General features: G+C 36.5%; 1 protein-coding gene across 3 annotated transcripts; it reads right to left on the bottom strand.

Moving 5' to 3' along the window:
• Positions 1-247: 247 nt before the first annotated feature.
• Positions 248-17,118, bottom strand: LOC111334684 (acetyl-coenzyme A synthetase, cytoplasmic). 3 transcript variants are annotated; one of them, XM_022940501.2, is made up of 18 exons: positions 16,741-17,118; positions 14,158-14,249; positions 13,481-13,584; positions 12,652-12,724; positions 10,932-11,007; positions 10,547-10,652; positions 10,297-10,415; positions 9,992-10,066; positions 8,493-8,610; positions 6,408-6,541; positions 5,811-5,943; positions 5,057-5,113; positions 4,562-4,642; positions 4,345-4,453; positions 3,065-3,204; positions 2,346-2,405; positions 2,044-2,089; positions 248-1,297 (listed from the first exon to the last, which is right to left on the bottom strand). In XM_022940501.2, the coding sequence occupies exons 1-18, from the start codon at positions 17,076-17,078 to the stop codon at positions 1,086-1,088; spliced, it is 2,073 nt and encodes a 690-aa protein (XP_022796236.2). In that variant the 5' UTR covers positions 17,079-17,118; the 3' UTR covers positions 248-1,085. The 3 variants fall into 3 exon arrangements, with proteins under 3 accessions (XP_022796236.2, XP_088599339.1, XP_088599341.1); XM_088743213.1 differs by having other exon boundaries at positions 10,297-10,412; XM_088743215.1 differs by lacking the exon at positions 16,741-17,118 and adding an exon at positions 14,640-14,692.
• Between the last annotated feature and the right edge of the window lie 251 nt (positions 17,119-17,369).

Below are 17,369 nucleotides of genomic sequence, written 5' to 3'. Positions count from 1 at the left end.
CTTGTGTTGATATGGTTTAAGATATGTCAGAGTCTCTATTTCTTAGTTTAAGGAGACAAACAGGAAGCCAGAAGGATATTTATACATCAACTTTCCATATCATCTCTCTCAAACTGATCAGGAGTCTGACAAATTAACTTGAAAAAAAATTTTTGATCACTTTTGTTCATTTTACAAAGATTTTAAGCACCACACATTTGATAGTGTAAGATGTTGCTTTTATGAAAGGAGATGTATTTTAGTATACTCTAATATAACTATCCCATTTTATTGTCAAAACAAAGTTTGGCATTAATACATGTTTATAATTACTTGTAGTTGAATGATAATGAACAAAATATATCCTTTGTAGCTTAAGGCTGATAAAAACATCATGTCCCTCTACCAAGATAACAGTCACCCCAACAGGTGTAAAACCCACTTCCAAATACCTTAACAGAAAATAAAATAGCAATATCACTTATTTAAACTCAGTTACTTCTAACCTCCAGCTTATCCAGCATAAAGTGTACAGTTACAGTATATCATTCAAAGGCTACTAATAACCATATTTCAAAAATGATCTTAGTAGCTTTCAACTGCATTTTCTTTTCAGGAGAACTGATTTAAACAAAAAATATGAAAAAGTTGAGAAATATGCCAACTGCCCTGTGTTATGCCTTTAGACTACACCTTCATTTAGTGCTCTGGTTCACAGCTTGTTGTAATTATGGTTTATCATCCCATGTGTATTTCATAAGAGGAGGTCAACACATCCTCAACTGAATGGAATCACAATTTTGTGACTTCAATTCGCAGATCTCAACATGGAACACATGGAAATGCATTATAATATTCAAAATGTTAAAAAACTCTGTGCCAAACAGCACTCCTTGGCATTGAAGGTTTCAAGTAACTAATTGCAGATAGCTACCATTGGCTAGCCTGAACTTCATTCCTCTTGGTAGTTAGAGTAAGCAAGATTCTACAGAACTGTCACTTGTAAAAAGGAAGGGGTATTAAATTTACATAAGCTGAATGTGTTCTAAACTAAAGAATATCCACTGTCTATATTGAAAGCACTAAGTTTTACAGGCAATGTAATGCTACTCGACAAGGAAATCAACTTGGGGCCTGTTTTCAAACAAGTTGTCAACAACAGAAGAGTCAGCCATAGTGGTCACATCACCAATCTTCCTCTCATTCTTTGCAACCTGACGAAGAACTCGGCGCATGATCTTGCCTGATCGTGTCTTGGGCAGACCAGGTGCATTTTGAATGACATCAGGAGTTGCAAAGGGCCCAATTTTAGAGCGCACTTAGGTATGCAAAAACAAAAGATAGAAATGTTACTTTCTACTTGGCAGAGGTGCAGTCTTCTGTAAGAAGCTGTGAGAGGGTCGACCCCATTCAGCTTTAAAATCATTGGTGGAATCTGCTCCTTCCTCGAAAGTCATATTTAATCACTTTCACCAGAGTGTGGTGAGGGTCGCACAACAGAGCGAGGCTCCAAATTAAGTGCACCCAATATCCCACCCATCCCACCCCAGGGGAGGACAGCCATCACACAGTAATCTCGTGTGTGGGAAATTAACGTCTCCTACCCCAACCCTGCAGGAGACTGGACTTCCATTTATTCGTCCCTATCCAAGAAGACTAGAATATCTAAGCATTTCTTGATGTTATAGAAAGGTAGCAAATTCTTCTCAATTATTTTAAGACCCTGAGTGTTGGTCCGGCCGGGGCTCGAACCCTCGACCTCCCGCACAACAGAGCAGCGCTCTATCCATTGAGCTAACCGGTAGGCTATGAACTCAAAGTAAGTTGTGACTGTCAGTAATTTTGACAAAAACCCTTAGCTGTGTTTACTCTTGACAAGTACAAAACTTTTAATTGTCCATCTCAAGAGGACTTTTTGTGGTTAACTAATTAACTAATTAGTAAACTAATGACCTAGTTATTTTTTCCTGAAGAAAATGGCTGCTATTAATACATTGTGTGATGGATAAGGAGGAAATAGGGAGAAGAAGAACAAGATATCAAGGAGAAAAATAAACTTCCTACCTTTTTGCTTAAGTTCTTTTATGAGCTTGTCATCAAATTCCACACCCTTGAAAGCAAAATGTTTATTAGTTCAAGACATCACGTTCTTTTTTCAGTAAGTTCAAAAATACATGTGCTTTCGATCATTACTAGAAATAGAATGCAGGGCAGAGGATTTCATTTGAAATTCAAGTGAAACAATTATTGAGACATTCATGTCCTTAGTTCATGTTAATTATTTTCGTAAATGACTACAACCACAGCCTTTTTTTTGTGCTCCTCCAAATTGCTAACTAGGCATTTCATTTTGGAGCTGATTTTACCTCCATCAATGTGGTAAAACAGTAGATGCCTTCTCCTTTTTCTCTGTGAGGACAAGATACCTGAGTGCAGAAAAAACAAGAACTATGAAGTGGAGGCTGATGAAAAGGTTTTCCCAATCAATTTTTGTAGAGTCCTAAGTTCATGCACTACGTTTTTAGCCTCATTTCAATACTTGTGGACCAGCTATTGAACAATTAGGTACATTGTTAAATAAACCGCAAGTAGTTATTAAGTGTTTTCTCCATTTAATTTGTTTGATCACTTTACAATTCAATAAAGTGTCATGCAGTGAAAAGCAAAGCTGTGACAAAGGCAGACAGTCAAAAAATAGCTTTCATCACTAAATTAGAAATTGTGCTCATGACTAATCTTACAAGTTTGTTCCCTATGAAACCAAAATACCAAAAGGTAATAATAGCTTTGTATCAGAATTCAACATATCTACCCCTTACAATTTCCATGGAAAGTCTTTATCATTGCTATTATTACTGGTTGCAGCAGAGTATAATAACATTCAAAGTCAAAGTCCTTGAATCCCTTTTCCCCTTATAATATAAAAATAAAGACTGAATTAACACCAAGTTTACATGAAAAAAAAGACACTGCTGTCTTAGGAGTAGGGAGCAGGAGGCAGGGGTAGGGAAGCAATCTTATACATGTATGTCAACTTAGATGTAATAAATATTTAGAATATAGACCTATATGATGGCTAACATACCACAGCAGCTTCAGTTACTCCACTGTGTTCCACTAAAGCACTCTCAATTTGTGCTGTGCTTAGCAAGTGACCAGAAACATTCATACAGTCATCTGTTCGTCCAGTGATCCAGTAGTAACCATTATCATCACGTTTGCAACCTACCACCAACAAATTAGTGCCATAAATCCTTGTAAGTCTCAGAAGTGATGAACATGTAACATATCTCCGTACAATCTCAGAATGTTATCCAAGACAAAATTGATAAAAATGGAGAAAGCACTAGGGAGGGTTATGCATACCAAGCTCTCTTAATTGGCTAGCAAAGAAATGTATAGCCATTAGAAAGGAGGATTATTTATCAGATCATAGAAGTCAACTAGGAAAAGGATGAAGAAACTGTTTCCTTTAAAGTTGCGGGAGAATCTTTATAGAGCATTCATAGCTCCTCATTTTAATTATTGTGCCGAGTCTTGGCATTTTTGTGGTACTCACTTAATGAAAAAACTTGAAAAACTAAACGGGCAGGCACTCTGCTTTGTTTATCAGGATAAAAGTTCTTATGAGACATTAGTTGCTAAGAATGGAAATAACACATTAGCTAACCAAAGACTTGCAAAAATGTTAAGTACCGTGTTTCAAGCAATTAGGAATGGAAACGTACCTGCAAGTATGTCCGAGTTATTGACTGCATGCAATTCTAATTATAATTTACATAGTGATGCTATTTTAAAATTACCTAAAGTTAATTGGACAAAGTATGGGATTAAGTCGTGGAAATATCAAGCTGCCCACCTATGGAACACTATTCCTAATAATTTCAGAAATATGGATACCTATCGCACTTTTAAATGTGAACTCAAGGAACTTGACCTTGCAGGTTTATAGCTCCCTATTTTTTGTATTTAACTTAGCTTTCTTAGTATATAAGCATTAGAGTTTTATAATTGTAGTTTGTATATACTATATCATTTTAAACACTTTAAAGGCAAAGCAATCTCTTATCACAATATATTCTTGTTTTTATAAGTTAATAGTTCTATAAATTTAGGCATTTCCATAATACTAATTTAAAATAGTTTTAAACACTTTTACATAGCTTCTAAGTTTATTTATTTTTCTTTTATTTTCATGACTGACCTGTAAAGTAGCTTTATATAGCTAAGTGTTAGCCACATTAAATAAAGTATGTATGTATGTAACTAAATTCTCTATGCTGATTCCTCAACCCGCTCAATGAGGTCACAGTAAAGAATTTGATGAAAGGTACAGAGTACATAATTCTATAAGAAGGAAACTACCATCTCCTGTGGTGTAGTAGCCATTGAACTTTGAAAAGTAAACATGTTCAAATCGTTCATGATCTCCATAAATAGTTCTTGCCATGCCTGGCCAAGGTTGTTTCATCACCTTCAAAATGCGAAAATGTAAAAAAAAAAAAGCATTATAACTACAAAGTATGATGTCAATTTGCTTTTGCACATTTAGAAATTTCAACAAATAGCTTGCAGGTATTACCAAAAAACCTTCACAAGCTCCTTCAAGTTCTTTTCCATGTTCATCAACGATGGCTGGTACAACTCCAAAGAATGGAAAAGACTGAAAAAAAAAGTGACAAATTTAAAATATCAACAAAGTAATATGCAGTGCTGAGCAAAGTTCTAATATAAGGGTAACTGTTCTAAGCAGGCATTTACAAAAATAGGAACTGATGAACTCTGGACAGTTTTCCTTTTTTTTTTAATTTATCACCCTTCACTTATTGAAAACTTCAAGTTAGCTTACAGGAAGTTATTGACATCTTATTAATTTTAAAACAAGATTTGAATGGGAAAACTTGTCAGCAACAGGGTGCAAATTTGATATATGACCAGTTCATGAGGTTCAAACAAGGTAAGGTTTCCATGTAACTGAACTAATTCAAAATATGTTTGTTCCTATTTTCTTGAGAAAACTTAGAATTTCTGGATTGAGAGGACTAAGCAAGAGGTAGAACACAGGCAAGAGTCTTACTGCAGCTCCAGGTCTCATGGGTGTTGCTCCAGGCAGGGAAGTGATGACATGCCCACCCTGAAGGAAAAAAGTTGTATTCTGAAAAATTGTCTTTGTCAACTTTCTTTTGTTTTCAGTTATTAGTTGTTTTTGCAATCATGTACCTTTAGTTAATTAGCCTTCTACTTTGGGCTGCCTTACTTTCCATAATTTACACCATCCCTCACATGGTTTTTTTTGGGGGAAGATTCTGCATCAGTTCTATCTAAGGTTAGTGTATTTGCTGCTTGTTAACCATTTCACCCATAAATGTGTCTTAATTGCATCTAATTCTTCCTTACAATATTACCCCTGAATCACAAATTAAGGTCAAGAAAGTAAAGGAAATGATCACCAAGTAAAGAAGCTATTGACTGTGAAACAAATTCTCCTTGTCAGCATCATGGGAAATGTATAGAGGACAGTATGGAGAATATGCATACTGATGTTACCAATTTTGGGGTGTAAAGGGTTAAGGTGACAAGAGTAGAGGAACGACCACGACTTGAAGAAGCTGTTGATTGTTAAAAAAATTCTCCTTGTCTGAGCCTTTGGAAATGTACTGTTGTTAGGGTGTAAGGGGTTAACATTTGCTTTGAGTCTTGAACACTTCCACAAGAGTTTAGTAAATCAGATGTACATATATCAGGGAAGGGAAAAGGAAGTTTACATTCTTTGCACTTAGTTGTGGCAAATATAGATAAATAAATCACTTAAATACATAACTTGTACTCACAGTCTCTGTCTGCCAGTAAGTATCAACAATTACACATTTCTCATTTCCCACAACATGGTAATACCACAGCCACGCTTCAGGATTTATGGGCTCTCCTACAGTGCCAAGTACTTTCAGAGACTCACGACTATACCTGAATACAACAAGAAATACATTTTAGAGATCAAGAATAAAATTGCTTGGCTTTTTCACTGCTTATTCCTAGCCTCGTGTAATAATCATAAATAAAAACTGTCATGCCAAATTGAGAATAGTGCATGTAACATATTCACAAAAGAAAAAAAAATTTTCATTAACAATACAGACACAGTGCCAGGATTTCTGCTGTTTCTAAAAAACAAAGTGATCATACTCACTATATTTTTTGCAGTTGGGAAGGCTTAATGGTAACTGGGCACACCCAGGGGTGTTTTTACTTTGTCAGCATAAAATAATGTAGTCAAATTAAGCTTTTTTGTGCCAGAAAAGTAATCATATAGAGATAACAAACCTTCTTTTGCTGATAACTGTTTTTGCCACTTGTTTAATTCTGATAATGATCCAGAAATACAACTCATATACAACACAACCAAAACAGAGAATTTCTTTGCCACTTACTTTTGCACAACATCATTTCCAAACTTCATGAGAGACCTGATGGCTGTTGGAGCTGTGTAGAATTTGGAGACCTTATATTGATCAACAACGTCCCAGAATCGGCCAGAATCAGGATAGAAAGGAGTACCCTCAAACTATAAACAAGAAATGATGATTTAAATTTGAAAAGAATGTCTGTATAGTACAAAACGTTCACACAGTTAAAATACAGCCACACTCATGAAATAAGAAATGGTTTTGCCAACTCCATGAAAGGTGCATGAAAGTAACTAGGAAAAATTTGGAATGGCTCTGCATAAAATTTCAAAACAAAAAGTATAAAACAATAATTATAATTCATTCAGTTTGGACTGCTAAACAAATGATGATGATGATGATGATGATGATGACTTTATTTAAACTCGGATGAAAATGAGGCTTGTTAGGCCTCTAGCAATAGAGATGCTAATATACCGAGAAAAATGTATGAATATAATTTACAGAGTTTAAAAATAATATAAGCCTAAATATAAATGATGATATAAATGATGGTGTTGTAAAATTACAAATTACTTAGATTTCTTATCTCATTCCTGAAAGTGCCAAATTCATCCATTAATCTTAGCTTATCAGGTAATGCATTCCAAGCCTTAGCAGCAATGTAAGAAGTTGATTTGAGGCCGAAAGTTGTGGTCTTAGCTACAGGTAAAACAAGTTTGTTTTTGCCCCTAAGATTTTTCTTATTTTCTCTTACTTGAAATAAAGATTGAATATACTGAGGCATATTGTTATAGAGGGCTTTAAAAATAATTAAAAGCATATCTTGTTTCCGTCGTCAACTTAATGAGTAACCAATCTTATAACATAGACTATCACATCCATTGGAAAAGTCATTAAACATGTATCTAAGAGCCCTCTCATGTAATCTCTCTAACCGGTCACTATCTTCTTTGAGACAGCTATTCCAAACAGAACTACAATAAGTAAAGTGAGGCATGATAAATGCCCTATATATACGTATCTTTGACGAAAACGAAAGAATGTGTTTGAATCGATTAAGTACATCAATTTGTTTACCTACTTTCTTAATTAACCTAGATATATGACTCTTAAAATTTAACTTATTGTCAATTACAACCCCTAAGAGTGCCACATTATCGGTCGCTTTGACTTGGAAACCATCAATATCCAGTTCTACTAGATTGCTTTTTCACTTGGGCAAAACTAGGAGTTTACATTTGTCCAAGTTTAGGGTCAGACCACAGTCATGAAACCATTTGGAGGTGACTCTTAGGTTCCAGATGAGGGCAGCCTGAACCACGCTTGGAGCTATATCACTTGAAGTTAGTTGGTTAATAATTTACTTGTTTGTGTATAGCAGTAAACAGGAAGAAATGTTCCAACATCAGGTGAAGGGATAATTCATATACCTTATTAACCAAGCGCAAGGACCGTACTGGGAGAATATCGGCCCGAGGTCTTGACAGTACGGACCTCGCTGCGCTCGGTCCATACAAAAAAGACCGAGGGCCGATGTTCTTCCAGTATGGTCCCGAGCAAGCTTAGTAAATAAGAGATTTATTATACAACTGAAGTTCAAAGGGACACAAGTGTGGTATCATTTGGGACCATTCGGGACAGTGCCCGGTCCAATACTTAGAGAATATTGGACCGGCAATAGAGCATTTTGATTGGTTGATTTTAGTTATTGGCCCACTGACTGCCCGAGTTGTGTAATAAACATTGTTACATACCTAGTCTTTCCTTCAACAAAACAAGTATTGTGATTTGTTGATCCTTGGTCACATGCCCCTGATTATACAGTTGCTGCCTGCATGCTGAATAAATCAGCATGTTTTTGCCATATGATTGTTTAAGGGAAAATCTAAATATATAACAAAGCACTTAATGTATTATCCCTTGGGAAACTAGTTAGTTTTGTTATCCCTCAGGTGCAGTTGTGTCCCTCAACTTCATCTGGGGAAACGTCAGGACCCTCAGGAAAACAAAACTGTTTCCCTTGGAACCATACATTATGTGTTTGCAATGATATCATATCTCACCTCCTCATGGATAACGAGTTGGAACAATAACAAAATGTCTTACCAGTACACTTGTTGCACCATTTGCTAAGGGTCCATAAGTGATGTAACTATGACCAGTGATCCAGCCAATGTCTGCAGTGCACCAGTAAATCTCTCCTGGATGATAGTCAAACACATACCTACAAGCAGCATATCACAAAACATTACAGGATGAAACACTGGCTCTAAAAGCGGTATGTGTCAAACTTCATATTTCTGCACTTTTTAAGGACAGTGCCTGCTAATAGAGATTTAATTTTGCCTGGCCAATGACTATGCAAGTAGATCTTTTCAAGGGCTATCAAAACTCAAAAAGAAAATTTGGAGAGGCCAGGCAAAATTTCATGATAATTGAGTTAAAGTCTGAAAAAATGCTGAAATTACTTTTTTTTTTAAAAGCGTGAAGAAAATTGAATTTTGATTTTTTGTAAATGTTTTCTAGACAATTTAATAGTATATGTAAAAATAATTTAAATGAAAAGAAAGTGAAAACCAAACTTCATTACGTGAGGCCAAGTAACAACTGACAGTTCTACTGCCCGGTAAATTTTATTTTTAACTACAATATGTCTGTTAAGTGTAGTTTAATTGAGGATTTTGCTTAAAACATACAACTTTCAACACTACACAATTTCTTGGCTGTGAGGAGAAACAATGGTCTATATGCTAAGCATGGAAAATTCTAATGATTTATTATGCAGGTTTCCTACACGAAAGAAGTTCATTTGTTTCTCTCTTCTAACCATCTATCAAGAAATCCTTCGAACAAAGATTTTGTCTTGAAATATTTCCTGGTCACTTTTTGCCTTGCTTCTAATTCATAATCTCAGGTAAAGAGAAACAAAAATTCACAGCCATTTTGTATTAATTTTTTTTCTTGATTTCTGAGTAAAACTTTTTGTAGTAAGTTATAGTCTACTTTAATTGGGGCTTGTTCCTGGGAAGAGCTGATTTCAGAAAAAGTTATGTAGGAAACACTTAGGAATCAGTGGGTAAAATCTTTGTCTCATTTTGCTACTGTTTTTCAAAGGACAATTTGTCCTCTAAATTTTCATGCAGTGGTAAAGTCAGGTACCATCCTTGAATGTTACATCCCCCTGCAAGATAGTTTGCAGTGAAGTAGTATGCTTAACATTTGTCCTAAGTATAGGCAAGAACATTCAGGTCTTTCATGCGGATCCCCTGCTCAGTCTGGTCCAATCACAGCATCAAACAATCAACTAGCTAAGCAACAGAAATTTTGCCCCCATGAAAATGATTGTGCAGTACCAAACGCATAGCATGTGCAGAGATTCAGTGGAAAGTATCCTATGTAGCTAAGTTAAGACATGACAAAAACACAACCAAATCAACTTAAGGGAGCCTTTCTACTTATAGAACTTGCAACTGACAGTCATATTCCTATTGGGATAGCTGTCTGACTGCATTATCTTCAACAATCCCTCCATTGAAAATCAAACAAATAGAGCCAAAAAAGCAAGCAAAGGGATAAATACATGCCAAAAGGTTTGGTTTACTTACTTAAAGGTAACAGCAGTGTAGAGCATATAACCACCCACAGTGTGAAGGACACCTTTAGGTTTACCAGTTGATCCACTGATGATCAAGAAAGGGTAAGATACACTTTGGTTAACATGATATGATAAGTTTTAGACTACACCTGATAGATTCCATCATTATTGCAACATAGTGTTTACATGTCATTTCATTTCTATTTCCTAGCCAATTTCAATTATTTAACAAATTAAGTAATTCAAAACCCTGAACAAGCTCTCTGATCAGCAAAGGTCTTAGTTGAAAAATTTGACATAGATAATCTTAACTACCTTGTGTAAAGCATGAATAATGGATCCTCAGCATCCACCCAACATGGCTCACATTTGTCACTTGCATTTGACATAAGTTCATGCCACCAATAGTCTACAGCATCATTAAAATTGACCTGCTGAATAAAAAAAGGTTAAGGTCTCTTCTGCTATTGCAGCTAGTCAAGTATTGATCAGAAACAAAGTCAAAATGCATTTTTTGCAATGCAGGAAAACTAGTAGAACAGGAATGAATTGAATAATGAATCACCTGTGATGGTGGACAAGGTTTCTTGGCAACTGGTGATGAATGAGGAGTTGCAGCAGTGGTACCTGTCACATGTTCAACAACAATGCAAGTTTCCACAGTAAATCCCCTGGAAGAATGATGAACAAAAATAATTTTATCCCTATTTAGTAACTAATTAATATCATTTCAGAATGATTTCTTCAAGAAATTCCACATGGTCCCTATAAAAAAGTAAATGTTACAACCTTTTCAAAAAATCCTCGGATATGCCATACCACAGAACTAGAAGAAATGAATGGGTTGAATTGTTGGGCTTTTAATTAACATTCTGAATACTGATAAGTAATATTCTAATCTCAGTAAAAAGCATTGCACAATGGTTAATGTAAATAAAGATGGTACTCACTTATCTTTGCACTTTGCAATGGCTTCATCAGAAATTTCCTTGAGGTTGATGAGCTTTGTACCTCTATATGACCCATCTGAAATTTTGCAGATAGCATATTGAAATCAACATTGTTATCTCCAATGTTCTATAGTTGAAAACCACATGGTTAAGTTGACATTGATATCAATGTAGAAGAAATTTAGTTGAAAGTTATGTACAAATAGACAGTACTCAATAGCGTGTGTCACACTTTTACTTCAACTTTCCAGTTGAAAACTAGGTGACAGCATTTAAAAAAAAATTGTTAACAATGAAAGCAATTTTCAGTCACACCTGCAGCAACTATTCCTTGAGAACTGTTAAATAAAACAAATAGAAGGTATAGTCTGATCGTGCAGGTGAGTGCAGTCCTGAGAAGGACTGTTGTTGGTGGTAGTGACTGACGTTTTGACAACCCGTGCGGAAGTCATCATCAGAGTCAAGTGAATGATTGTTGTCAGTGATGTTATTGGTTACGTTACGTTGACGACACATTCACCGCCGTTCACCACGATGAAATCGACGCATTCCACCACCACCTTAACGAACAAAACAGTGACATACAGTTTACCAGAGAAATCAAAGTAAATGGCAAACTTCCTTTTCTAGACTGCCTGGTAAGCCACAATGACAACTCATTACAGATGACAGTTTACAGGAAGCTGACACACACTGACAGATTACTAGATGAGTCATCCTACAACCCTACAACACACAAAGCCACAACTATCAGAACTCTAACACGACGCGCACAACTAGTATGCGACTCGACAGACAGCTTAGCCGATGACAACAAATACCTTCACCATGTTTTTTCGAAGAACTACAACAACGACTTCATCCGGCGAAACACTCACCGACCTACTACCACTACCGAAACAAACAACACCACAACCCCTACGACTACAGCAACCATACCGTACATAAAAGGCACGTCTATAAACATCTCCCACATCTTACTACCCTTCAATATCCGCATTGCCCACAAACCTATCACCACACTACATCAGTTACTAACCAACGTTAAATACAAAGACGAACCGAGGAGCAGACAGGGAACGATTTCTAAGATCAATTGTTGGGACTGCCAAGCCTCCTACATCGGTGAGACTGACAGAAACCTCACAACATGACTGACTGAACACAGACGGCCGATGAGGAAAGGTGATGTCAGCAATCACATTGCTGAACACCATCGACTTACCAACCACAAGATTTACTGGGACTCTGCGCAATGCCTAACCTACAGCACTGACTATTTTCAACGACTGACTCTGGAAAGCTGGTTTACTAACTTAGAACAGACTCCCCTAAACAGATGTCAACAACTACCCACTCCATGCAAACGACTCATTCACGACATAAACATCACAAACGACTGAAAAATAGCGACCTAACTTTACTGACAGATCAAATCAGACCAATCACTACCAACTTACATCACTTGAGTCTTACAGCCAATAACATCACGGCAAAACCAACCGATCATTTTACACGAACTGGAATAAGAACATTCTACTGACAACAATCATTCACTTGACTCTGATGATGACTTCCGTACAGGTTGTGGAAACGTCAGTCACTACCACCAACAACAGTCCTTCTCAGGACTACACTCACCCGGACGATCAGACTACACCTTCACATGTTACCCCTGGGTTCAAGCCATTTACTGCAAAACAAATAGAGATGAACTCACCTGCAGTGACAAGTAATTTACAGGATGAGTCAAGTATCCGCTCAGCCAGAGATTCTGCTGAGAAACCTCCAAACTGTGGATGAGAAAATGCATATAGTGCATGTAAGAAACACCTGAAGCAATGCACAAACGTTCAAGATCAACTCACAACCACACAACTACTATATCCCAAATAAAACTCACTTAAACTGCCATCATGATAGCACACATTTGATTAGTTTTTGCATGAGCCAGGAAAACTTTGTAAAGTGCATCAAAGTGAGGCTTGCTAATGAACTTTAAACATTTTGAAACAGAAGTTGAATTGTGAAATTTTTGTTTTGACTCTTCCAAGATGTTGGGGTCATTCTCTCGACATTCTCAACCCATTAGTTTTTCTGCCTGTTAATTAGAATTGGAAGTGATATCAAGAAAATGACTTTGTTACTTCTCCTTAGCTGTCTGCTAGACAGTATATTACAATATTGTAAGGAGAACCTATAAAATTATCATCGCTCAGGATGAGAGTCAGCAAAGTGCTACTGCACAACCAACAACCCAGTTTCTTTTAAGCTTCCTTTTAACAAGTAACAGCCTTGTCTCTTTGCAAGGAAGTCTCAACTCCCTTCAGTCAATTTACTGTTCTCATCTAATCAATCAGTTGGTGGTTGGTGGGTCCTCCACTTGAAGAGTAATATCAAAAATACATCAACAAATTACTGCTTAGCTGATCATCATCACAAAGAGGATAATTAGGGTAGTAAGGTAAACTTTTAAAATGAGAAATGCAAAGAAAGAAAAGAAATAAAGGTAAGAGTTGAAGTGAAGGAATTTTAAAATTTTATCTCACCACAATTGAATGGACGGCTCCAATTCTTGCACAAGCTAACATTGCAACTACCAGCTCAATAATCATTGGCATGTATATAGCCACTCTGTCACCTTTCTTAATTCCTGATGTGTGGGAGAAGACAAGAGAGAAAATCCTGTTTAGTTCCATTACCCATGAATAGGAAAATAATAAAAAGAGAAAGTCAAATATATATAAAATCTCCTCTTTCAAATGAATTTGTCTGCTTCACTTTCATTGGAAACTGCTGTACATATACATTAGCTGTACATCACATCACCTTTGTAGAATCAGTAACACATTGCGAACACAGATTGATGCTAAAAAGGGTTGTCAGGCCCACTAGCCTATGGGCCCATTATGCCTGCAGCTTATCTTAGTTTTAACAGCATAAAACCACAAAGATCACTGCTACTCTTTGTGACAGGATGCTACTCAGTGGCTGTATATTGCCGATCAGTAACTAAAGTTCTTCTTATCAGTAAAGTTCTCCCTAACAGTTTGCTGGTACCAATTACTCGTGAGTAGAGACTGGGGCACTGTAGTTTCTCCTCCAAAAACACAACACAATGATCAAGCAAATACTGAACCTGTTGTTTTAAAAGTCATCCACAGAAACAGAATTTTATTTTGGAATTTATAATAATATAATAATTATAATATTTGAAAGACCTCACCTTTGTCTTTCAAAACATTGGCAAACTTGCACACTTCTTTGAGGAGGTCACTGTATGTAATCTGCTTGTTGTCCCCAGGAAAATTCCCTTCCCTAAATTGCACGAAGAAAGTGTAAACACTCCTTAAAATCTCCCATCACAGGGAACATCTTGAAGTTAATTACGATGGTTTGTCTCATGAGGCAGTCACTTATGATCTGGATATTCGCCACAATCCAAACCTCATGCTACTTGTCTTCTGCGGGCATTTAGGTTGACTGGATATACCTCACCTTGTGAACCATTATGTGCTGATGAGGTTGGCAGGAATTGGTGCATTTTAAAGTAAAGTTCTCTCAGCCATCTGTTAATGCATAGCTATCTTGTTGTTGTTGCTGTCTTTTCATTAAATTTACTGTCTATCCTTCTGGGATTTCTGTGCCATTAATACTGTTAATTGTCTGGCATTTATAACTGCAGAGATTATAGACAAGAAACTATACTTTGTTTCAGTGGAGGCTATATCTGATGTCCTAAGCATGCGCAAAAATGGCAGTCAGAGCTAAACATAATGGTTCATAAGGTGTCGCATATCCAGTTGGCCATCCTGCCTAGGGAAGAATAGAAATACACAGTCAAAATATTAAATTCCGCATTGGAAGTGACTATATCAGAAGACAACTGAATATAAATACATACAATTCCATTATTGTAATCACCACTATGAGTAATTGCAATAGTTTTTAAGAGACAAAGCAGATGTAAACTGAAATGTTACTGGTACCAAAGCTGGTAAAAACAACATTAAATTAGGCATTGTTTAGCTAAACAAGAAAAGAAGTAAAGTTTGCCAAGTCAATCCTGTAATGCTAAGTGGTATTTTAAAAATCCCAAACCAAAAATGTTCTGATTTTGTGGATAGGCCGGTTATTATCAAACAAAAGTCAGGATGTCTGGATAGCAAAGCCCACAACTTGACAAATAAAAATACACATTCCCTAATGCAACAATCTGATTGGTACCAGCAACATGCCACTAAAACACTAACATAGGGCATTATTTTTTTTTCACATTAATAACTCAACAATAAGTTAGCATAGGAAAATTGGAGAAGTTTGTGCTAAGATATATGATCTCTAGTACTTTATCAAATAAATTGGATATATGAACGAAGTTGAAATGGTAAATTGGCCACCGTAACGATTACAAAAGCTGACATTTCAAGCATTAGCCATTCGTCAGAGCGAATAAAGGAATTGTGGGTTGTGCGTGCTTTTAAAGGCAGAAAATGGAGCTACGTTATTGGTGGGAACATGGCAACAAGAAAAACATGAATGAAAAGCCTTCATTGATCCCTGTGGGATTTAGACTGCCGGTTTGAAAGAGGAACTTTTGCTCAAGAGTTTCACGGCTTTTGTTTGAATGAAATGAGTGGAGACAAAAAACAGGAAAAAAAAATATGCAAATTTTTGGTCAGAAGTTTTTTTCAGACTGATGACCAACTAGGCACTTTTAAATGCACTCGTGCACGATGCAAAAAGTGTCTTTTCTTTCACAACACTGATAAAATATTGGGACCTAAACGATCCATTAAGATCACCGATCACTTCAGGTGCACCTCCGCCAATGTAATCTATTGCATAACCTGCACTTATTGCAAAAAGATATACATCAGTGAAACAGTCAGAAGACTAGGTGACCGATTCCGAGTACACCTTCGCGACGTGGAAAAGAATGACAAGGACACATCGAAACCAGTCGCTAGACACTTTAATTTACCTAATCATTCTACGCAACATATTGCAATGTGCGGTCTTTCCTTACGCTTAGGTAGCACAGAAAGCCGTAAAACTTGAACAAAAGCTCATCTTTCAAACCGGCAGTCTAAATCGCACAGGGATCAACGAATGCTTTTCATTCCACTAATTTATTCATGTTTTTCTTATTGCCATGTTCCCAACAATAACGTAGCTCCATTTTCTGCCTTTAAAAGCACACACAACCCACAATTCCTCTATTCACTCCAACCAAGGGCTAACGCTGGAAACGTCAGCTTTTGTAATCATTACAGTAGCCAATTTACGATTTCAACTTTGTTGATATATCCAAATGATTTCTTTACCCCCGCGCCGACACAGCCCCAAACAGTTTCTTTAGAAACTATCAGCCTTTATTCATTTGTACTTTAACAAAGATGGATATATATCCATCATCTGTACACAGCCTTGGGGAGTTTGATGCAGAGCAAACAAAGGCTTAGGAAAAGAAAAGTTTTCCTCGAACACCTCTCGTCCGCCATTTATAGAATGGGTGTATGATCTTAGCATGACTGTTATTTGAGACCAGTAGTTGATGCAAATAGGGTTTGGGACAAGTCAAACAACAGAATAACAGATATTAAAAATTGTGGGATACACTCGCTAGACAACACACACACAAGTAATCTAAACATAATATAACAGCGAGCCTTACTATATGAAATATTCCTTCCTCTTTTCATGACCCGTTTTCAAGTCAAAATAGTCGCGAAATTAAAATTTACTTCCACGTGATAAACGTACAGACAAAGTTTACAAATAGAGAACTAACCTAAAGCTAACTTACCAGTAAAAAGCCACTGTGTTTCCAAGCCCTTTCTCCAAATTCCTGTCCAATACATTGTATGAAATATTTGTAACTGCCCCTTCCATCCATTTGATGAAGACTTGTCCTTGACGAGTGTCAAAGTTAAACTCCATAAATTTGTCTTTGTTTGGCGGGACTTTCCAGTAGAATTCTTTTGCAATCTCGCCCCAGAAAACAGCTGGATTTTCGATGGAATTTTGATACATTTCTTTGTATTTATCCATGCTGGACACATACGCCTCCGATTTGATCTTTTCCGATGGGTAAAACCATCCCACCAGCTCCTTTTCGTGCTCACTAGTGCTTGCTGCAGCCATGTTAGCGTGAAGGTTATTTACCGTCTGTCGACAAGAGATGAGACACAACATTATCAAGAGGGAGAGGGTGAGGCTTTTTTTTTTTCTTTTGTTTTTTTTTTTTTCGGTGGAATGAACTTGTACTACTTTGTAAAAAGAGGATCGTACTACTTGACAATTCGAGGTTAGCTTAAATTACACACTCTACAAATGCATCAAATATCTTATAAATTTTTGTCAGACTTGGCAATATTCAAGCGTAAATGAAGAGATATTTTTTTTTTTTTTCAGAAAAGGCTATTAATGCTGCCG

This window comes from Stylophora pistillata, chromosome 13, assembly GCF_964205215.1.
Source record: "Stylophora pistillata chromosome 13, jaStyPist1.2, whole genome shotgun sequence".
Lineage (NCBI taxonomy): Eukaryota > Metazoa > Cnidaria > Anthozoa > Scleractinia > Pocilloporidae > Stylophora > Stylophora pistillata.
Note: the sequence above shows the minus strand (reverse complement) of the source record. Positions and strands in the feature narration are given on the sequence as shown.

Bases quoted from the DNA above. Each gene is read 5' to 3' on its own strand.
- LOC111334684 (XM_022940501.2), bottom strand. From the start codon at position 17,078: ATGGCTGCAGCAAGCACTAGTGAGCACGAAAAGGAGCTGGTGGGATGG. The intron at 11,008-12,651 runs GTGAGTTCATCT...GCAAAATTTCAG, and splicing joins TAAATTACTTGTCACTGCAG to ATGGGTCATATAGAGGTACA. The intron at 6,542-8,492 runs GTAAGACATTTT...TCTTGTTTATAG, and splicing joins ATGGTGCAACAAGTGTACTG to TTTGAGGGTACTCCTTTCTA.